General features: G+C 43.0%; 1 protein-coding gene across 1 annotated transcript in view; it reads left to right on the top strand.

Moving 5' to 3' along the window:
• The window catches only part of ppfia2 (PTPRF interacting protein alpha 2), a 244,030-nt gene extending 223,326 nt beyond the window's left edge, over window positions 1–20,704 (top strand). Inside the window, exons 18-31 of the mRNA XM_036944850.1 lie at window positions 22–149; window positions 384–568; window positions 3,863–3,947; window positions 5,537–5,542; window positions 7,835–7,916; window positions 9,224–9,424; window positions 12,758–12,823; window positions 17,410–17,445; window positions 17,656–17,831; window positions 17,970–18,067; window positions 18,717–18,892; window positions 19,326–19,394; window positions 19,780–19,933; window positions 20,311–20,704. Coding sequence (XP_036800745.1) covers window positions 22–149; window positions 384–568; window positions 3,863–3,947; window positions 5,537–5,542; window positions 7,835–7,916; window positions 9,224–9,424; window positions 12,758–12,823; window positions 17,410–17,445; window positions 17,656–17,831; window positions 17,970–18,067; window positions 18,717–18,892; window positions 19,326–19,394; window positions 19,780–19,933; window positions 20,311–20,537 — 1,689 coding nt within the window. The 3' untranslated portion in view covers window positions 20,538–20,704. The remainder of the gene's footprint in view (window positions 1–21; window positions 150–383; window positions 569–3,862; window positions 3,948–5,536; window positions 5,543–7,834; window positions 7,917–9,223; window positions 9,425–12,757; window positions 12,824–17,409; window positions 17,446–17,655; window positions 17,832–17,969; window positions 18,068–18,716; window positions 18,893–19,325; window positions 19,395–19,779; window positions 19,934–20,310) is intronic.
• The last annotated feature ends 2,579 nt before the right edge of the window (window positions 20,705–23,283 follow it).

Here is a 23,283-nt window from a genome sequence, read left to right as displayed (position 1 = left end):
TCTTCACCTCTCCACGGTCAGATTGCGGCCACCGACGATGACGGCCAGGACAAGGCTACCATCAAGTGTGAGACGTCCCCTCCTCCCACGCCCCGGACCGTACGCATGACCCGCACACTGCCAGCCTCCTCACACAACGAGGCCCGAGGGTATGCTGCACTTATAGCGCTCACACAAACACACACACACACACACACACACACACATACTCCACCTTCTTCATCCTGACGGTTGTTTATGAGACAAATGATCTCTTACCCAAGTTGTATCTTTTTCCTTGACTGTGTGTGTGTGTGTGTGTGTGTGTGTGTGTGTGTGTGTGTGTGTGTGTGTGTGTGTGCGTGCGTGCATGCGTGTGTATGCATATGTGTGTGTGTTTGCAGCATTGCTGCCAGCCTGGAGGCAGAGGCCAGTGCTCTGAGCAGCGTAGCCAGCAGTCAGGACTCCATCAACAAGCAGCCCAAGAAGAAAGGCATCAAGTCCTCCATCGGACGCCTGTTTGGCAAGAAGGAGAAGACCAGACTGGCACAGCTGCATGCCCACAGGGAGGCCATCGGGCAGAGCCAAGGTACTGGTCTACACTCTGCATCTCTCTGATATGAGTTGCTCTTGTCTGTTCTATGTACTGATATAAATTACAGACCTCTACATGCTTTGTAAGTAGGAAAACCTGCAGAATCGGCAGTGTATCAAATACTTGTTCTCCCCACTGTATATACAGAGAGTACCAGTAGCAGATTGTCGTGTCTTTGGCATCATTAAAACTGAAGACTTATTTATCAAATAACTCTCTGCAATTATTATTACGCAATTAAACTGATTAATCACATAACTGTAATTAGCCAGGATGTCGGGGCACCAAGGAAAATATTCAGATTACAAAGTTATAATTTTCCTAATATAACTTTCAGATATTTTAATATCTTGTAAAGGGTTTCAACACTGTTTCCCATGCTTGTTCAATGAACATGCATCTGTGGAAAGGTTGTTAAGACACTAACCGCTTACAGACGGTAGGCAATTAAGGTCGCAGTTATGAAAAATTAGGACACTAAAGAGGCCTTTCTACTGACTCTGGAAAAACACCAAAAGAAAGATGCCCAGGGTCCCTGCTCATCTGCGTGAATGTGCCTTAGGCATGCTGCAAGGAGGCATGAGGAATGCAGGGCAATAAATTGCAATGTCCGTACTGTGAGACGCCCAAGACAGCGATACAGGGAGAGAGTACAAACAGCTGATTGTCCTGACAGTGGCAGACCACGTGTAACAACACCTGCACAGGATCGGTACATCCGAACATCACACCTGCGGGACAGGTACAGGATGGCAACAACAACTACCCGAGTTACACCAGGAACGTGCAAACCCTCCATCAGTGCTCAGACTGTCCGCAATAGGCTGAGAGAGGCTGGACTGAGGGCTTGTAGGCCTGTTGTAAGGCAGGTCCTCACCAGACATCACCCGCCTATGGGCATAAACCCACCCACATCCTGCCACCAGCCATACTGCTCGTTCTGTGCGTGATTTCCTGCAAGACAGGAATGTCAGTGTTCTGCCATGGCCAGCGAAGAGCCTGGATCTCAATCCCATTCAGCACGTCTGGGACCTGTTGGATCGGAGGGTGAGGGCTAGAGCCATCACCCCCAGAAATGTCTGGGAACTTGCAGGTGCTTTGGTGGAAGAGTGGGGTAACATCTCACATCAAGAACTGGCAAATCTGGTGCAGTCCATGAGAAGGAGATGCAGTACTGCAGTACTTAATGCAGCTGGTGGCCACACACTTTTTACTTTTGATTTTATTCCATTTCTGTTAGTCACATGTCTGTGGAACTTACAAATATTTACACATGTTAAGTTTTCTTTAAATAAATGCAGTTGACATTGTTTCTTTTTTTTGCTGAGTTTATATACAGGGAGTACCAGTACCAGATCAATTATGAAGCTATATACAGGGAGTACCAGTACCAGATCAATGTGCAGCGGTACGAGGTCTTTGAGGTAGATATGTACATGTAGGCAGCAGGGTAAATTGACTGGGCATTAGGATAGATAATAATAAATAAGGTATTTGAGGTAGATATGTACATGAAGGCAGGGTAAAGTGACTAGGCATCATGATAGATAATAATAGTAAGGTATTTGAGGTAGATACAGTGCCTTGCGAAAGTATTCGGCCCCCTTGAACTTTGCGAACTTTTGACACATTTCAGGCTTCAAACATAAAGATATAAAACTGTATTTTTTTGTGAAGAATCAACAACAAGTGAGACACAATCATGAAGTGGAACGACATTTATTGGATATTTCAAACTTTTTTAACAAATCAAAAACTGAAAAATTGGGCGTGCAAAATTATTCAGCCCCTTTACTTTCAGTGCAGCAAACTCTCTCCAGAAGTTCAGTGAGGATCTCTGAATGATCCAATGTTGACCTAAATGACTAATGATGATAAATACAATCCACCTGTGTGTAATCAAGTCTCCGTATAAATGCACCTGCACTGTGATAGTCTCAGAGGTCCGTTAAAAGCGCAGAGAGCATCATGAAGAACAAGGAACACACCAGGCAGGTCCGAGATACTGTTGTGAAGAAGTTTAAAGCCGGATTTGGATACAAAAAGATTTCCCAAGCTTTAAACATCTCAAGGAGCACTGTGCAAGCGATAATATTGAAATGGAAGGAGTATCAGACCACTGCAAATCTACCAAGACCTGGCCGTCCCTCTAAACTTTCAGCTCATACAAGGAGAAGACTGATCAGAGATGCAGCCAAGAGGCCCATGATCACTCTGGATGAACTGCAGAGATCTACAGCTGAGGTGGGAGACTCTGTCCATAGGACGACAATCAGTCGTATATTGCACAAATCTGGCCTTTATGGAAGAGTGGCAAGAAGAAAGCAATTTCTTAAAGATATCCATAAAAAGTGCCGTTTAAAGTTTGCCACAAGCCACCTGGGAGACACACCAAACATGTGGAAGAAGGTGCTCTGGTCAGATGAAACCAAAATTGAACTTTTTGGCAACAATGCAAAACGTTATGTTTGGCGTAAAAGCAACACAGCTCATCACCCTGAACACACCATGCCCACTGTCAAACATGGTGGTGGCAGCATCATGGTTTGGGCCTGCTTTTCTTCAGCAGGGACAGGGAAGATGGTTAAAATTGATGGGAAGATGGATGGGGCCAAATACAGGACCATTCTGGAAGAAAACCTGATGGAGTCTGCAAAAGACCTGAGACTGGGACGGAGATGTGTCTTCCAACAAGACAATGATCCAAAACATAAAGCAAAATCTACAATGGAATGGTTCAAAAATAAACATATCCAGGTGTTAGAATGGCCAAGTCAAAGTCCAGACCTGAATCAAATCGAGAATCTGTGGAAAGAACTGAAAACTGCTGTTCACAAATGCTTTCCATCCAACCTCACTGAGCTCGAGCTGTTTTGCAAGGAGGAATGGGAAAAAATGTCAGTCTCTCGATGTGCAAAACTGATAGAGACATACCCCAAGCGACTTACAGCTGTAATCGCAGCAAAAGGTGGCGCTACAAAGTATTAACTTAAGGGGGCTGAATAATTTTGCACGCCCAATCTTTCAGTTTTTGATTTGTTAAAAAAGTTTGAAATATCCAATAAATGTCGTTCCACTTCATGATTGTGTCCCACTTGTTGTTGATTCTTCACAAAAAAATACAGTTTTATATCTTTATGTTTGAAGCCTGAAATGTGGCAAAAGGTTGCAAAGTTCAAGGGGGCCGAATACTTTCGCAAGGCACTGTACTGTCTGGATGCTATCTACGAGCCCTATCTACGAGCCATGCAGGCAGTGCAGTAACGTCCCATTCTCCCTCTCTCACAGGAGTGTCTGATCCAGACCTGGGTCAGGACATGGCTGTGGGGAAGCTGGGGACTCAGGCTGAGAAAGACCGCCGGCTGAAAAAGAAGTAAGCTTTCACAACACCCCCGTCCTGCCCCTCAAACCTGCCACCACAGCATTTCACCCCAAACAAACAACAACCTTGCGCTCAATAATACTCGATTGCCTCACATCACAGCCAGTGGGAGATAAATCATACCTGTGTCACTAAAAACACTGGGCAATGTACCACACCAGTACTAACACCCCCCTGTGTTAATCTACTGTACATGACACTACTGTAGTAGTGACACTACTACAGTGTTATGATACACACACCTTTTTATGTGCCAGACAGCAGTGTCTGTCTATAGTACATCTGAATAGAGATCATTATCCCGTTTCCAACCTTTGACCCTGTACACAGTGGCTGGTGAGGAATCCCTGGTTTCATTAGTCCTTTCCCTGTATAGGAGGCAGTTCCACATGTGGCTGGATAGAAGGTACATCTCCAATACTCCCACTCTCCAGCAGAGAGAGGATCAATACAGACCAGGAACCTGAATAGATGTACAATAGAGGGATCCCCCCCTAACCAAACACAGTCAGACTATTGATTGGGTTAGAGGTCTATTCATGTCACACATTGTAGGCCTACAATTCTTAGTTCATTCTTTTGGTTTGGTTTTCCAGATATAGTCCTCCTTTAAACCCACACATGAACGACAAAACAGAGGGGTTCCCTCATGTGCAAGTTTAATCTCCTTTCAACTGGGGATGTATGTGTCTACCGTGTCAGTGCCAAATGGCAAATGTGTTCTCTGTCGGCGAGCTTTGAGCTGTCATGACAAATAACTTTCCCACCCTTACAGATGATTAATAGAAGGTATTATGATGATGACGACTGTGTTGTATTTGGTGTCGATTCTCCAGTTTTCCAGGAAGTGGACCGCCTTGCATCTTGATGCTCTCCTCCAGTGCATGCTATTGAACTGCCTGCTGAATTTACATTGACATTTTCAGCCTGGTCAATATCGTGATGGTTCATTGCTGATGTGTTGTGTATGTGTGATGTGTTGGGTAATGTTTGGCATTTGGCTGGTTTGTTCCTGTGAAGAATGTGGGCCAATGCATTGCAGGTGTCTTGCCCCAAGTGCATTATCTTTCGTCTGCCTGCACGCGATGCTGTAAAAAGCTGCATCGACCAAAGAGAAGAAGAAAGTGGCTTTTCTTTTGCTAACCAATACTACTCTTTGACTTGTCATTCTACTGTTCTAATGTCAGTCTTTTGTCTCTTGTCTCCTGTCTACTTGAGAGACTGTTTCTATTTTGCTGTGTGTGTGGGGGGAGGGGGGGGGGGGGGTGCCTGCATCCATGTGTGTGTGTGTGTGTTTGAATATGTGTCCGTGCATGTATGGGCAGTGTGTTTGAATATGTGTCCGTGCATGTATGGGCAGTGTGTGTGTGTGTGTGTGTTTGAATATGTGTCTGTGCATGTATGGGCAGTGTGTGTGTGTGTTTGTGCATTCGTGTGTGTTTGGGGGCAAGGTGGTAGGGGGGGGGGGGGGGGGGGGGTGTTAACTCATTAACATTTGTGCACTTTTTGTCTCCCGTCACTTTCTCTTCCTCTCTCTCTCCTTGTACTCTTCCTCCCTCCCTCTCATCCTGTGACTAAAGAAGCGGGTAAGTTGTGACAGTGTGACACCTGGACATCTCCATTGTCAGCGCTGTGCCGTCTGTCCACCTCTGTCCATCCATCTGTCCCCCTCCCAATGGCCGGTGCCAAAGCTGACGTCACTCTGTCCCTCTATGGCTGTTAATGACCCCTTGCTTTCTAGCTGTCTTTCTTCCTTTCGATCTTTCTATCTTTTCATATACCGTATAAAATGTTTCTTCCCCACAGTGCAGTGGCGGCTGCATCCATGGCTGGACAAATAATGTGTGCCGTCACCTGTTAATGGGGTTGATTTTTATACCTGGAATGTCCAATACCTTCCTCCTTCCTTGTGCGTGTTTCTATATCTGTGACTGTGAGATATAACCGGTTCTGATACCGGGTTATGGGGCGTCATATCTTGTTGTTTTATTTTCTTTGTCATAACTGTTTCCTTCCTTTCCCAGCTATGTTCAGTGGATGTGTATCTCATCCATAACAACCTGACATGAACATATCTATCTATATGCCTGTTGTATTGATACGACATTGAATGGAAACAATTGATTATTGATTAATATCAATGGACACATCTCCTATGTTGTCTGTCAGTCCATTCAGTCTTTGTATGGTGTATTCAAGTGCCCTTTCTCTGCACTGAGGCCTTCAACTCTGACCAAGTCACATACATAATGTGTCACATGCCTTTTCTCCATATGCCTCATGTTGGCCACTATGTCTCCAGATAGAAGACATTTTAGCTGCACTCAAGAAGTAGTTTCCTGCCTTACAATTCTATTCAGTGAGAGTTCTAACTTCAGAAGTCTGTTTTTATGTGTGTAGCATGTTGTGTGAGTTATGTATTTATCAGCTCAACAGGCCCTCTCTATATTCAGACTCTTAGACCAGTCAGACACTATCAACTGTCTTCAGGAAGTAGCGTTCCACAGTTGGGTATCTCTCTAGCGTTGCCTCTCTGGTTCTTTTCTACACCATAGACCTCCCAGCCATCTGCTCCCCAACTCCATTAGTTAACAGTGTGCACACAGCAATAAAGATGAGACACACACACACACATACCCCAAACACACATTTATATAGACCGTTCATCAGTTCTGTCTCTCACTCTGCCTAACAGAGTTGGTGTCGCAGGAATCAGCATATTACAAATGGCCTGGTACATGACTGAGTAAAGAGAACATCTACCTCCTCTCCTCTGCTCTCCCTAGATAAGGTGCAATTTACTCTGAGCTGAGTATGGCGTCAGGAGTGCTTAGCACTGCTTTCAGTGGTGCTCAGCATAAATATAAAACACATTTCTCGATTTCACTCTGGCCATCTTAGTTTACCTATGGAACACTTCCACCGCCACACAAAAATGCAGTATTCCATCAAAGAATGTGACTAAAGACACCAAACACCATTTAAAGATGGCCAGAAAGAATACATTCAGCAAGACTCTCAAAAGGATATTGCAGTCAGCAGAATAAAAAGCCCAGTCTCTCTGTGGTTAGTATCTCAGTCAGCAGAAAAAGCCCAGTCTCTCTGTGGTTAGTATCTCAGTCAGCAGAAAAAGCCCAGTCTCTCTGTGGTTAGTATCTCAGTCAGCAGAAAAAGCCCAGTCTCTCTGTGGTTAGTATCTCAGTCAGCAGAAAAAGCCCAGTCTCTCTGTGGTTAGTATCTCAGTCAGCAGAAAAAGCCCAGTCTCTCTGTGGTTAGTATCTCAGTCAGCAGAAAAAGCCCAGTCTCTCTGTGGTTAGTATCTCAGTCAGCAGAAAAAGCCCAGTCTCTCTGTGGTTAGAATCTCAGCCGTAGTAATACATTCCCAGCTGCAGCACAGAGACAAGTGGAGATTGATGGTTCTTCAGATTAGCAACTCAAAGTCAGGCTTCAGTGACCAGCCCAGCAGCCCTAGCTGTCCCTTCAAGGTGTGTCTGGACCAGATGGTGAGAGAGAGAGAGGCAGAGAGAGAAAGAGAGAGAAAGAGGCAGAGTAGCAGAGAGAAAAAGAGGCAGAGAGAGGGGGTTAGAGAGGCAGAGACAGGGAGAAAGAGAGCTAGGGGCAGAGAGTGAGAGTACTCATTTTACATGCAGTGTGTGTATGGAGAGATTGATGTACTGTATGATAAGACCGTGCCCTTTTAGAAAGCTCTGGCCTGTGAGAGATAAAGTGTGTGGCACTGTACAGTGAACACACACACAAAATCTCGGTGTAATACTAGTTCCTTGTGTGGGGGGGGGGGGGGGTGGAGGGGTATGTGACTGTCTCAGTATATGTGTGTGTGCAGTGCATTAATCCCATGTCTCTGCTCCCGCCCTCAGGCACGAGCTGTTGGAAGAGGCGAGGAGGAAAGGCTTACCTTTCGCCCAATGGGACGGCCCCACAGTGGTGGCCTGGCTGGAGGTAGGCACTCCTCTACTCTTGCCTGGAGCCATTCTCAATCCTCCCGCCTCTGGGATAGATTCACAAGGTCTGTGCCAGACTCCCACTCTGTGAAGAAGATAATATTCTCCGCCCCGGTGAAGTGGTCTATTCCTCCTCGACTCCCCAGTCTGCACACTCAGCATTCACCTGAGATACGACACCCATTATCCTCTAACCTCTGACCGTTGATGATGTTTCACATTTCAAATCAATTACCCGATGCCGTTCCACAGCCTAATGGTCACCCTTTCTAATACGGCACTTCGAAATGCAGACCAGATGCTTTCCTTTAATCAAAACATGACTGGTAAAGGATGTGGAACGACACAGTGCTGTTACATAATCGTTGGATGTATTGTGTTGTAATTACGACCCGGGGAAATCCACTGCCGTAGTAGTCAGCATGTTACCGAGAGTTATTCTAAAATGATTACGCCTCCGGCTGACATTACTCTTTGTGCTTTATTATATTAAGTCTATTATCTAATCCAGTGCTTCCCCAACTCCAGTCCTCCAGTACCCCAACGATACTCACTTTTATTGTAGCCCTGGACAAGCACACCTGATACAACTGGTCAACTGATGATCAAGCCCTCAATGAGTTGAATGAGGTGTGTTTGTCCCAGGCTATAACAACACTGTGTGATGTTGGGGGTACTGGAGGACTGGAGTTGGGAAACACTCTGGTGTTGGGCCTATGGGACCAGCAGTGGATTGAATCTGGATCTCACTGATATTAATGGAGTCAATGTCCCAGATTTTGATGTCCCAGATTTTGATGTCACCTTGGTGGAAGCCTCAGAGGCTGTTGGTAAAGGTCTACTCTGTGATTTACTATGCCATGTTCTCCCCAGCACACCTTTTCCTAGTTAAATCAATTCCAAATGGGTTTGAGTGTAATTGCTTGACATTACACCTCATAAAGGCCATAGTGATGTTGTTTAATATTAACATGGGTATTCATTAAGTAAATGAATGCGTTGCCTATCAATGAATCATCACAGTTTATTTTCTGTCTTCATTGACATATCCTATGTCTGTATTCAGTTTTTTCTCATTTAATCGTGATAGAACATGCTTGACATACAAGGTGAACATTTCAACCATGACTGCCCCCTACTGTTTCTCAGTAGATCTTTATTAAAACAAGGAAGCGCTACTCAACTTGTCTACCATAAGTAAGGATGGTAGACAAGTCCTCCCACCACATCACCGATAATTTGTAAAAACAAGCTCACTCTCTACTTTACATGAAATCACAAATGGTCTTCCTCATCCTGTTTCAGCTGTGGCTGGGGATGCCCGCCTGGTATGTGGCGGCGTGTCGTGCCAACGTGAAGAGCGGTGCCATCATGTCTGCCCTGTCGGACACAGAGATCCAGAGGGAAATTGGCATCAGTAACCCCCTGCACCGCCTCAAACTGAGACTGGCCATCCAGGAGATGGTCTCCCTCACCAGTCCATCTGCCCCGCCAACCTCCAGAACCGTGAGTGTCCATTGACACACACACACACATGCACCTATGCATGTAACTGCCGTCAGTGTGTTAGCTTAGCATATAGCGCTGCCTCCCTGAACCTGCCCGTCTGGGCTTTAACTTGTTATGGCTGCAATCCCACTAACGGGATAAGTGTCCTCAACAACCGCTGAATAGCATAGCGCTACATACAATAAATATTACAAAAAATATTTATATCCATGAAATCACAATATTGCAAAACACAGCTTAGCCTTTTGTTAATCCACCTGTCGTGTCAGATTTAGAAATGATGCTTTACAGCGAAAGCAATCCAAGCGTTTGTAAGTTTATCGATCGCACGACAAAACATTAAGTACACTTAGCATCAGGTAGCTTGGTCACGAATATCAGAAAAGCAATCAAATTAATCGTTTACCTTTGATGATCTTCGGATGTTTTCACTCACGAGACTCCCAGTTACACAACAAATGTTCCTTTTGTTCCATAAAGATTATTTTTATATCCAAAATACCTCCGTTTGTTTGTCACGTTATATTCAGAAATCCACAGGAAAGAGCGGTCACGACAACGCAGAAGAAAATTTCAAATAGTTTCCATAATGTCCACAGAAACATGTCAAATGTTTTTTATTATCAATCCTCAGGTTGTTTTTAAAATATATAATCGATAATATATCAACCGCAAATGTCTTTCACAGTAGGAGAGGGAAAAGCAATACCTATCCAAACTCTGTTGCGCTAGGCAAAACTCATGTGACCACTTGACACGATGTTATCGTTCTGGCTCATTTTTCAAAATAAAAGCCTGAAACTATGTCTGTAGACTGTTGACACCTTGAGGAAGCGATAGGAAAAGGAATCTGGTTCATATCCCTTTAAATCCAGCAAAGGGAGGCTATGGAACATGGAGTTTTCAAAATAGAAGCCACTTCCTGTTTTGATTTTCCTCAGGGTTTCGCCTGCAATATCAGTTCTGTTATACTCACAGACAATATTTTGACAGTTTTGGAAACTTTAGAGTGTTTTCTATCCAATACTAATAATAATATGCATATATTAGCAACTGAGACTGAAGAGCTGGCCGTTTACGATGGGCACCTTTTCATCCAAGCTACTCAATACTGCCCCTGCAGCCATAAAAAGTTAACCAGGCTCCTCTATCACACCAACACACGTGACCGCCTGCTTGACAACAAACACATTGAGCTATAGAAAATGCATTCGATCTATTTGATAGCTCCACCGGCGACATTCTGAGTGAGCTTACGGCACGTTCTTAGCTCCGATACACACACACACATACATACACACAGACGGTATAGTCTTCAAGGGTAAAGACACTCAAGAAGCTATTTCTGCTAGTTTGCATTGTAACGTCTTTACAGTCAGAGAGCCTGGCTTGTGTAGCATCTCTATCCTTTGTGTTGGTAACTGAATGTTGGAGAGAATGGTAGGAAACCGGTTAAGGCCGGCTTGTTTATCTCTCAGTAGTGTCAGTCAGCTCATGCACTTAATTCAGCTCTGCAGCATTTACTCTAATTTACCACACCAACAGTTATTTTATACCTCAGTCTGTTTCACAGCTCCGAGTTGTCATGGTGATTTCATGTAACCTCTGAGGAACCTGCTGAGCTTAATGCTACAAACTGTTTATTCTATGTAGCTTTATCCATCAAATTTCAATCAAATTTATTTATAAAGCCCTTCTTACATCAGCTGATGTCACAAAGTGCTGTTCAGAAAACCCAGCCTAAAACCCCAAACAACAAGCAATAAAGATGTAGAAGCACGGTGGCTAGGAAAAACTCCCTAGAAAGGCCAGAACCTAGGAAGAAACCTAGAGAGGAACCAGGCTATCAGGGGTGGCCAGTCCTCTTCTGGCTGTGCCGGGTGGAGATTTTAACAGAACATGACCAAGATGTTCATAGATGACCAGCAGGGTTTTCACATTCACACACTCTCTCTCTCTCACACGAACACACACACACACACACACACACACACACACACACACACACACACACACACACACACTGCTCATGAATCTTTCATCAAGGAGCAGTGAACTGGGAATATGACTCTATAGACCCCCCTCTGCCATGGTGCCCCCTGCTGTGACTGATGGTCAGTTCCCTGCCCCTCTGAACCAAACGACCACTTTATGTTTACACTCTGGGTTAATCAACCCTGTAAATGCAGGGTTGTGCTCCATACCAGTCGCAGGACTGGTTATTCTGCTTCCTTTAAGCTCACAGACAGTGACGTCTGATTCACCCTATGGGGCCGACCCGAACCGTACTGTGCTGCCCAGTACAGCTGGGCTTGGCTCGGCTCTACAGTGTGAAACAGGCATGCGTGAGCAGCCCTTTAGTACGGTGTCTTTAATAGAGATTGTCATCCCTCAAGTGATCTTATCTAGGTCATGACAGCTTGATCCAGTGGGGCTGCAAAGCACAGTGATCATGGCTGCTAAAATTAGAATCAACAACAGATTAGAATGGGTTGGAATGGGGTTTAACCGTGTGGAACACTGAGGTATATCAAACTAGACTGAGTCTGTTAGAAAGGGGTTTAACCTTGTGGAACACTGAGGTATATCAAACTAGACTGAGTCTGTTAGAAAGGGGTTTAACCTTGTGGAACACTGAGGTATATCAAACTAGACTGAGTCTGTTAGAAAGGGGTTTAACCTTGTGGAACACTGAGGTATATCAAACTAGACTGAGTCTGTTAGAAAGGGGTTTAACCTTGTGGAACACTGAGGTATATCAAACTAGACTGAGTCTGTTAGAAAGGGGTTTAACCTTGTGGAACACTGAGGTATATCAAACTAGACTGAGGTGGATATGCATGTTTGTATTTGTGTCTGTTTGTTCCAAACACCTGTACTAATCCACTACTACACTAGCTTATGGTGAACCAGTCTTGTCATGCATGGTAAATGTGTTCCTTTGGCCCGTGTGTGTTGCACCTGTGTAGGTGGGCTGCTACTGTGTTATGTGCTGTTTTTGTCTATACAAAGTCAGAAGTTGCCCCTAACCACTGATACAGGATCAGATAGTATTTCACCCCTTTACTGGATAAGGTTATGATGGTGGTAGAGTAATCTGATCCTAGATCTGTGGTTAAGGACCCATGTCTACAGTTTTGTGTCTGTGTTTGTTTGTGTACTGTGCGTGCCCTTTGACCCCAGAGGGGCGGGCCTGCTCATCATCTGACCATGATGCTATAACACTATTGGCTTACAGTGGTGCTGCTCTTCTTCTTTAATACTGCTTGCCCCTCCTGGCGGACTACTGCTGCTGCTGCTGTCTTCTTCTCTTGGGCACCGCACTCCTAGCCGTCAGGCAATGTATGGGTGACCCACGAGGAAATGGAGACCCTCGCAGCACCCTCCTCCAAAACGGTTAGTCCTTCCTCTCCTTTTACCTCTTCTCTCACTCACTTCTCTCTTTTCTTGCTTTCACTGCAGTGTTGAGACCTGTCAATGGCTGCTTTACTGAGGCCTGTACTGAGGACTGGGCGGCAGGTAGCCTAGCAGTTAGAGCATCGGGCCAGTAACCAAAAGGTCACTGGTTTGAATACCCGAGCCGACAAGGTGAAAAATCTGTCATTGTGCCCTTGTGTAAGGCACTTCACCCCGATTTGCTCCAGGGGTACGTACTACTATGGCTGACATTGTAAAACAACACATTTCACTGCACCTATCTGGTGTATGTGATAATAAAACATATTTTTCCCCCTATAGGATTTGGAGGGGAGGGAGATTGAATAACAGTAGGTTTGTTGATAATGTGGGTAGACTGCATCACATCACATCCATTCTCAGCTCTCCCTTTCGTTATAGTGGGTAAAGAAGGCTTTTTAAATGGAATGACTGATGCACTGCCCTATATTTACCAGTATGTGTTGGTGTTACTGCTATGTTTCAGGGAGCTGCGTTGCCCTTGGGTACCATACTGTAGTTACCCTATATTACCCGTGTTCATGGTACGTTTCAGCCAGATGTTGATTAGATACAGCACATGTCAAGACATAATGCTATTTTTTTCCATTAGCAATGTCATCCTTTTAAACCTGACAGTGATCAGCTGATTGTACATAGGATTCACCCTACAAGACTGGTGTAAGAAGCTACATCAAATCAGATACAGGTCTGCTAACTGATACAGTATGTTCCCAACATGTTCATTTGAAACCTATTGGTTCTGTCTCAAGATTGAAGCTTGCAGGATTATTAGTCACTGCAGGTGTCATTCATGTCAATCCCTAGGACACAGACAGCTATGAACTATACTGTATGTCAATCCCTAGGACACAGACAGCTATGAACTATACTGTATGTCAATCCCTAGGACACAGACAGCTATGTACTATACTGTATGTCAATCCCTAGGACACAGACAGCTATGTACTATACTGTATCTCAATCCCTAGGGCACAGACAGCTATGTACTATACTGTATCTCAATCCCTAGGGCACAGACAGCTATGTACTATACTGTATGTCAATCCCTAGGACACAGACAGCTATGTACTATACTGTATCTCAATCCCTAGGACACAGACAGCTATGTACTATACTGTATGTCAATCCCTAGGACACAGACAGCTATGTACTATACTGTATCTCAATCCCTAGGACACAGACAGCTATGTACTATACTGTATGTCAATCCCTAGGACACAGACAGCTATGTACTATACTGTATGTCAATCCCTAGGACACAGACAGCTATGTACTATACTGTATCTCAATCCCTAGGACACAGACAGCTATGTACTATACTGTATGTCAATCCCTAGGACACAGACAGCTATGTACTATACTGTATCTCAATCCCTAGGACACAGACAGCTATGTACTATACTGTATGTCAATCCCTAGGACACAGACAGCTATGTACTATACTGTATCTCAATCCCTAGGACACAGACAGCTATGTACTATACTGTATCTCAATCCCTAGGACACAGACAGCTATGTACTATACTGTATCTCAATCCCTAGGACACAGACAGCTATGTACTATACTGTATCTCAATCCCTAGGACACAGACAGCTATGTACTATACTGTATCTCAATCCCTAGGACACAGACAGCTATGTACTATACTGTATCTCAATCCCTAGGACACAGACAGCTATGTACTATACTGTATCTCAATCCCTAGGACACAGACAGCTATGTACTATACTGTATCTCAATCCCTAGGACACAGACAGCTATGTACTATACTGTATGTCAATCCCTAGGACACAGACAGCTATGTACTATACTGTATCTCAATCCCTAGGACACAGACAGCTATGTACTATACTGTATGTCAATCCCTAGGACACAGACAGCTATGAACTATACTGTATGTCAATCCCTAGGACACAGACAGCTATGTACTATACTGTATGTCAATCCCTAGGACACAGACAGCTATGAACTATACTGTATGTCAATCCCTAGGACACAGACAGCTATGTACTATACTGTATCTCAATCCCTAGGACACAGACAGCTATGTACTATACTGTATCTCAATCCCTAGGACACAGACAGCTATGTACTATACTGTATGTCAATCCCTAGGACACAGACAGCTATGTACTATACTGTATCTCAATCCCTAGGACACAGACAGCTATGTACTATACTGTATCTCAATCCCTAGGACACAGACAGCTATGTACTATACTGTATGTCAATCCCTAGGACACAGACAGCTATGTACTATACTGTATGTCAATCCCTAGGACACAGACAGCTATGTACTATACTGTATGTCAATCCCTAGGACACAGACAGCTATGTACTATACTGTATCTCAATCCCTAGGACACAGACAGCTATGTACTATACTGTATGTCAATCCCTAGGACACAGACAGCTATGTACTATACTGTATCTCAATCCCTAGGACACAGACAGCTATGTACTATACTGTATGTCAATCCCTAGGACACAGACAGCTATGTACTATACTGTATCTCAATCCCTAGGACACAGACAGCTATGTACTATACTGTATCTCAATCCCTAGGACACAGACAGCTATGTACTATACTGTATCTCAATCCCTAGGACACAGACAGCTATGTACTATACTGTATCTCAATCCCTAGGACACAGACAGCTATGTACTATACTGTATCTCAATCCCTAGGACACAGACAGCTATGTACTATACTGTATCTCAATCCCTAGGACACAGACAGCTATGTACTATACTGTATCTCAATCCCTAGGACACAGACAGCTATGTACTATACTGTATGTCAATCCCTAGGACACAGACAGCTATGTACTATACTGTATCTCAATCCCTAGGACACAGACAGCTATGTACTATACTGTATGTCAATCCCTAGGACACAGACAGCTATGTACTATACTGTATCTCAATCCCTAGGACACAGACAGCTATGTACTATACTGTATCTCAATCCCTAGGGCACAGACAGCTATGTACTATACTGTATCTCAATCCCTAGGACACAGACAGCTATGTACTATACTGTATCTCAATCCCTAGGACACAGACAGCTATGTACTATACTGTATCTCAATCCCTAGGACACAGACAGCTATGTACTATACTGTATGTCAATCCCTAGGACACAGACAGCTATGTACTATACTGTATGTCAATCCCTAGGACACAGACAGCTATGTACTATACTGTATGTCAATCCCTAGGACACAGACAGCTATGTACTATACTGTATCTCAATCCCTAGGACACAGACAGCTATGTACTATACTGTATGTCAATCCCTAGGACACAGACAGCTATGTACTATACTGTATCTCAATCCCTAGGACACAGACAGCTATGTACTATACTGTATCTCAATCCCTAGGACACAGACAGCTATGTACTATACTGTATCTCAATCCCTAGGACACAGACAGCTATGTACTATACTGTATCTCAATCCCTAGGACACAGACAGCTATGTACTATACTGTATCTCAATCCCTAGGACACAGACAGCTATGTACTATACTGTATCTCAATCCCTAGGACACAGACAGCTATGTACTATACTGTATGTCAATCCCTAGGGCACAGACAGCTATGTACTATACTGTATGTCAATCCCTAGGACACAGACAGCTATGTACTATACTGTATCTCAATCCCTAGGACACAGACAGCTATGTACTATACTGTATGTCAATCCCTAGGACACAGACAGCTATGTACTATACTGTATCTCAATCCCTAGGACACAGACAGCTATGTACTATACTGTATGTCAATCCCTAGGACACAGACAGCTATGTACTATACTGTATGTCAATCCCTAGGACACAGACAGCTATGTACTATACTGTATGTCAATCCCTAGGACACAGACAGCTATGTACGTGTGTGTGTGTAATTATGGATCTCTTTGAGCTTGAACATAAAGGTTATTCTTTGTTCCACTGTTCTCCCTGCCTCTAATACAGCCTGCATGTCAGGCACAATGAGGCTAATAGCCAACTCAGCACCATTGTACAGAGGGCGAACCACGGGGAAAAAGGCTCTCATTTGTGCCAGCCGTTTTTTGCAAGCTGGATTGGCCTAATGTGGCAGCAGCGCCCATCTCCAAATCAGATGTAATGTGGCAGCAGCTCAGCCCAGGACTAAAGGGATAACTGTGTTACTCTCCCATGGGGCCAGTTCAGTTCACACGCTAAAGGGGGGAAATCATTCTCCCTTGTCAGATTGCAGATAAATCCCACAGGCCACTTTCTCTCCCTCGAATAGTGATTTTTCATACATATTTAGATGGAGCTCTACTTTTAGATGTGAATAGTTTGTTAGGGGAATATATGCGAGGGAGAACATTTCTGTACGTTCTGAGGCCTTGGCTCTGGCTTGAGCAAGTCAACAGCCTCTGATGCTAGAGTAGAGACTATTGGACTGTAGATGAGGTCCAGTGACCTGTTGCTATTATGTTCTCATGCATAGTGCTACTGTTTCTTTTCCATGCCTGACCAATGACAGAGGTCCGGGGAGTCCGAGGAGGGGAGCTGGGCGCAGGTAAAGGATTTTTCGGTCTTTCTCATGGATTAGAACAATGGAATTGTAGATTATTTAGAGTTACTCTAGTTTTATTATTTTATTTTTATTTTTTATTTAACTAGGCACACACCAGAGTTGTCTATGTGGCGACTTTTAAACTTTGTCAAAATAGTTTACAGATTAACAATGGTTTTCAGTACTTAATTGTTTCCTTGTCATTATTGTCAGACTCTAGCGTATGGTGACATGAACCATGAGTGGATAGGGAACGAGTGGTTGCCCAGTCTTGGACTACCTCAGTACCGCAGCTACTTCATGGAGTGCCTGGTGGACGCCCGCATGCTGGACCACCTCACCAAGAAGGACCTCCGGGTGCATCTCAAAATGGTGGACAGCTTTCACAGGTACACCTGCCCTCCTCCTGCGTGATGAAGGATTTGGTCGAAAAGTTTAGTGTTGAGGCTCATTTTGTGGTAATAAGTGCAAAAGATTATTGTCTGTCTTTCTAAAAAATGGCTTTTCTAATGTTCCCATGTCTGTAGGACGAGTTTGCAGTATGGTATCATGGGTCTGAAGAAGCTCAACTATGACAGGAAAGAGCTGGAGAGACGCAGAGAGCACAGCCAGCATGAAATGAGAGGTACGTAAAGGAAAATTCCACCCAAAAACTGTCTTTTGGTATTTCTTTCATTTGTCCAAAATGTTTTGTTGTCAGCAATCAAGTTTTCGAGATACGTAACTTTCAAAAAACAGAAATCATCCCTGTATGATGCATTTAGTATCATCCTGCAAAACGCAGGATCATATGATGCAAAATCCATCATATGGGGAGGATTTCTGTGTTTTTAAAGTTATATACAGTATCTTGAAAACTTGATTAGTGACAAGCATAACATTTTGGGACTATATCAACAATGGACTAATGAAACGAATACCAAAATATCATTTTTGGGTGGACTTTTTTCTTTGGAGACTGCTCAAAGAACGATAATGAAGACCTTTGAGCTAAAATATATCTAGTAGTGTCTAATTACAATCTCGTTAGTAATCTGCTAAGGCAAATAATACTTGTGGAAGCGCACTTACTTTACAGAATGTATTTCATTCTATTGTGAAATATAGCCAAGCAGTGTCTACCTGTCATAGAGCTAGGAGGTGATTGTCAGTAAGGACCAATCTAGCAGAGCCCAGAGGCTTTCTTCATCATGTAACCAGACATGGAAAAATTCTGTGTCTGTGGCCAAACACCCATGTTATGTTTACTGTAATACCATGTCTGTGTGCCCCAGACGTGCTGGTGTGGAGCAACGAGCGGGTGATTCGCTGGGTCCAGAGCATCGGCCTAAAGGACTATGCCAACATCCTGCTGGAGAGCGGCGTGCACGGGGCCCTGGTCGCCCTCGATGACAACTTTGACCACACCAGCCTGGCGCTGCTCATCCAGATCCCCAACCAAAGCACTCAGGTCAGATCCTTCTGCCCCCCATCACGCTATAGCATAGTTACGCCACAAGAAGGCGATGCATAATATACTAGCACAACCACACCATAAGAGGAAGACATTAACGTCTTCATTCCAAAAGTCTGTAGTCTTGTCTCTCAGAACTAAAAGCAAGTGAATTATGATGTTAAATTAAACAGTGTTTTTATTTTATTTTTATTTTCAGGACAGAATAAATTATTTAGATGATCGTCATTAGAAGTACACTTCAAACACATATTTTCATTTCTCAGTATTTCCATCTCAAACAGGTCTAATAATACCCTGAGTGCCAGACCAGTAGGTCAACAGAGAGCTGTTGGGTAATCGAGAAAGCGTCTGGAGCCCCAAATAAAGAGACCTAGAACTTCCATTTCAAATGTACCTAATAAGACCTATTTACCCTTCCTCTCCCCAGGCACGTCAGATTCTGGAGAGGGAATATAATAACCTGCTAGCCCTGGGCACTGAGAGACGACTGGACGAGGTGAGTGACTCCTGTCACCCGGACAGCTAGCCCCGCTGTTACCATGGGTGATGGGCCGTGGCAGACAGACACACAGACCTGGGTTTGTTGTCAATCATTACTCTGTTTTCCACCATCTCACTGCACCTCAGACCTGTCCTCAGTTTCCTTTCCTTTACGCCCCCCAAAACTCCTCAGTTTCCACTTCCCACCCATCACTCATTTGTCTCTCATATTGTCTTAGAGTTGGTTTGAGTTATAAATATAAGGCCTTGGGAAATTAGTCATATTTGTTAGCTACTATAAACACTGCTGTATATGCAGACACCAGCTATTCTCAGACCAGTTTATCTCTAAACTCAATCCCTAACCTGTCCCTGTCTCTGTCTGTGTGTCTGTCCGTCAGTATGAAGATAATGACCTCCGGGGGCCATCGTGGAGGAGGCAGTTCCCCCCGCGGGATGTCCACGGGATCAGTATGATGCCTGGCTCGGCAGAGACCCTCCCCGCTGGCTTCCGTGTCACCACCGGCTCACACTCCCGTAGGCTACCCCCCGAAGGTGAGCTCCCCCACAGTCCCCCTGCATGGCCAAGACCCCCACAATGTAGACCTAACAATTAAACTAGAGCCTCCAGTCTAGGTCACTTAGCTTGGATGAATGTAAATTGCTAAAAATGCCAAATTGGATGGTAAAATTGCACTCATCAAACACTTATAAAAATGGCTAGCTGCCACAAAATGTATTTGATTAAGATTGTACCTGGATGCAATTCATTTCTGTGTTAGAGTTTGGGGGTGGGGGGGGTCCTCTTGCCCCTCTCTTTACTTGGAGCTCTCTCCCCATCACTCTCTCTCTCGTCTATCGCTGTATGGATGGAGCATGTTGCTGACTGTACCTGTATTTCCTCTGCTCTGGGACTGCTGCTCTGTGTGCAGTGCTCTATGAGGCGCTGGATGACAGTCCTGACGACATGTATTTGGACTGGTTTCAAGGTCAGATATACTGGAGCAATACCATGTGGCCTGCTGTTGGCCTGTGTGCCTTTACGCCCCCCCAAAACTCCCCGGTTCCTGCTGTCCACCCTACCGTACCTCCTCTCTTCTCCAACTGTCTTCTCTCTCTGCCTCTACTGCTCTGTTCCTCTGTTTCGTTCTGCTCCTGATGACAACGACAAGGGTGGCCATTTGTTTGTCCAGGTTGTCCGTTTGTTATAGTAGACATATTGTGTGTCCAGTAATTGTTACTCAGGTTAGTGTTAGTTGCAGCCTCTGCTGCTGCACCCTTGAAGTTAAAGCAATTAATCCCCTTTGCATATGTTAGTTGAGCTATGTTAGTTCTATGTTAGTTGAGCTATGTTAGTTCTATGTTAGTTGAGCTATGTTAGTTCTATGTTAGTTGAGCTATGTTAGTTCTATGTTAGCTGAGCTATGTTAGTTGAGCTATGTTAGTTCTATGTTAATTGAGCTATGTTAGTTCTATGTTAGCTGAGCTATGTTAGTTCTATGTTAGCTGAGCTATGTTAGTTCTATGTTAGTTGCGCTATGTTAGTTCTATGTTAGTTGAGCTATATTAGTTGTTCTATGTTAGTTGAGCTATGTTAGTTCTATATTAGTTGAGCTATGTTAGTTCTATGTTAGCTGAGCTATGTTAGTTCTATGTTAGTTCAGCTATATTAGTTGAGCTATGTTAGTTCTATGTTAGCTGAGCTATGTTAGTTCTATGTTAGATGAGCTATATTAGTTGAGCTATGTTAGTTCTATGTTAGTTGAGCTATGTTAGTTCTATGTTAGTTGAACTATGTTAGTTCTATGTTAGTTGAGCTATGTTAGTTCTATGTTAGCTGAGCTATGTTAGTTCTATGTTAGCTGAGCTATGTTAGTTCTATGTTAGTTGAGCTATGTTAGTTCTATGTTAGCTGAGCTATGTTAGTTGAGCTATGTTAGTTCTATGTTAGTTGAGCTATGTTAATTCTATGTTAGTTGAGCTATGTTAGTTCTATGTTAGTTGAGCTATATTAGTTGAGCTATGTTAGTTCTATGTTAATTCTATGTTAGCTGAGCTATTTTAGTTCTATGTTAGTTGAGCTATATTAGTTGAGCTATGTTAGTTCTATGTTAGTTGAGCTATATTAGTCAAGCTATGTTAGTTCTATGTTAGCTGAGCTATGTTAGTTCTATGTTAGCTCAACTAATATAGCTCAACTATGTTAGTTCCATGTTAGCTGAGCTATGTTAGTTATATGTTAGTTGAGCTATGTTAGTTCTATATTAGTTGAGCTATGTTAGTTCTATGTTAGTTCTATGTTAGCTGAGCTATGTTAGTTCTATGTTAGTTCAGCTATATTAGTTGAGCTATGTTAGTTCTATGTTAGCTGAGCTATGTTAGTTCTATGTTAGTTGAGCTATATTAGTTGAGCTATGTTAGTTCTATGTTAGTTGAGCTATGTTAGTTATATATTAGTTGAGCTATGTTAGTTCTATGCTTGTTAAGCTATGTTAGCTGAGCTATGTTAGTTCTATGTTAGCTGAGCTATGTTAGTTCTATGTTAGTTGAGCTATATTCGTTGAGCTATGTTAGTTCTATGTTAGTTGAGCTATGTTAGTTCTATATTAGTTGAGCTATGTTAGTTCTATGTTAGTTGAGCTATATTAGTTGAGCTATGTTAGTTCTATGTTAGTTGAGCTATATTAGTTGAGCTATGTTAGTTGAGCTATGTTAGTTCTATGTTAGTTGAGCTATGTTAGTTCCATGTTAGCTGAGCTATGTTAGTTGAGCTATGTTAGTTCTATGTTAGTTGAGCTATATTAGTTGAGCTATGTTAGTTCTATGTTAGCTGAGCTATGTTAGTTCTATGTTAGTTGAGCTATATTAGTTGAGCTATGTTAGTTCCATGTTAGCTGAGCTATGTTAGTTCTATGTTAGTTGAGCTATGTTAGTTCTATGTTAGTTGAGCTATGTTAGTTCTATATTAGTTGAGCTATGTTAGTTCTATGTTAATTCTATGTTAGCTGAGCTATGTTAGTTCTATGTTAGTTGAGCTATATTAGTTGAGCTATGTTAGTTCTATGTTAGTTGAGCTATATTAGTTGAGCTATGTTAGTTCTATGTTAGCTGAGCTATGTTAGTTCTATGTTAGTTGAGCTATATTAGTTGAGCTATGTTAGTTCTATGTTAGTTGAGCTATATTAGTTGAGCTATGTTAGTTCTATGTTAGTTGAGCTATATTAGTTGAGCTATGTTAGTTCTATGTTAGTTGAGCCAAATTAGTTGAGCTATGTTAGTTCTATGTTAGTTGAGCTATATTAGTTGAGCTATGTTATTTCTATGTTAGCTGAGCTATGTTAGTTGAGCTGTGTTAGCTCTATGTTAGCTGAGCTATTTTAGTTGAGCTATGTTAGTTCTATGTTAGTTGAGCTATATTAGTTGAGCTATGTTAGTTCTATGTTAGCTGAGCTATGTTAGTTCTATGTTAGCTGAGCTATATTAGTTGAGCTATGTTAGTTCTATGTTAGTTGAGCTATATTAGTTGAGCTATGTTAGTTCCATGTTAGTTGAGCTATATTAGTTGAGCTATGTTAGTTATATGTTAGTTGAGCTATATTAGTTGAGCTATGTTAGTTATATGTTAGCTGAGCTATGTTAGTTCTATGTTAGTTGAGCTATATTAGTTGAGCTATGTTAGTTCTATGTTAGTTGAGCTATGTTAGTTATGTTAGTTGAGCTATGTTAGTTCTATGTTAGTTGAGCTATGTTAGTTCTATGTTAGTTCTATGTTAGTTGAGCTATATTAGTTGAGCTATGTTAGTTCTATGTTAGCTGAGCTATGTTAGTTCTATGTTAGCTGAGCTATGTTAGTTCTATGTTAGTTGAGCTATATTAGTTGAGCTATGTTAGTTCTATGTTAGTTG

The sequence above is a fragment of the Oncorhynchus mykiss genome, chromosome 15 (assembly GCF_013265735.2).
Source record: "Oncorhynchus mykiss isolate Arlee chromosome 15, USDA_OmykA_1.1, whole genome shotgun sequence".
NCBI lineage: Eukaryota > Metazoa > Chordata > Actinopteri > Salmoniformes > Salmonidae > Oncorhynchus > Oncorhynchus mykiss.
This window is presented reverse-complemented; position numbering and strand designations above follow the sequence as displayed.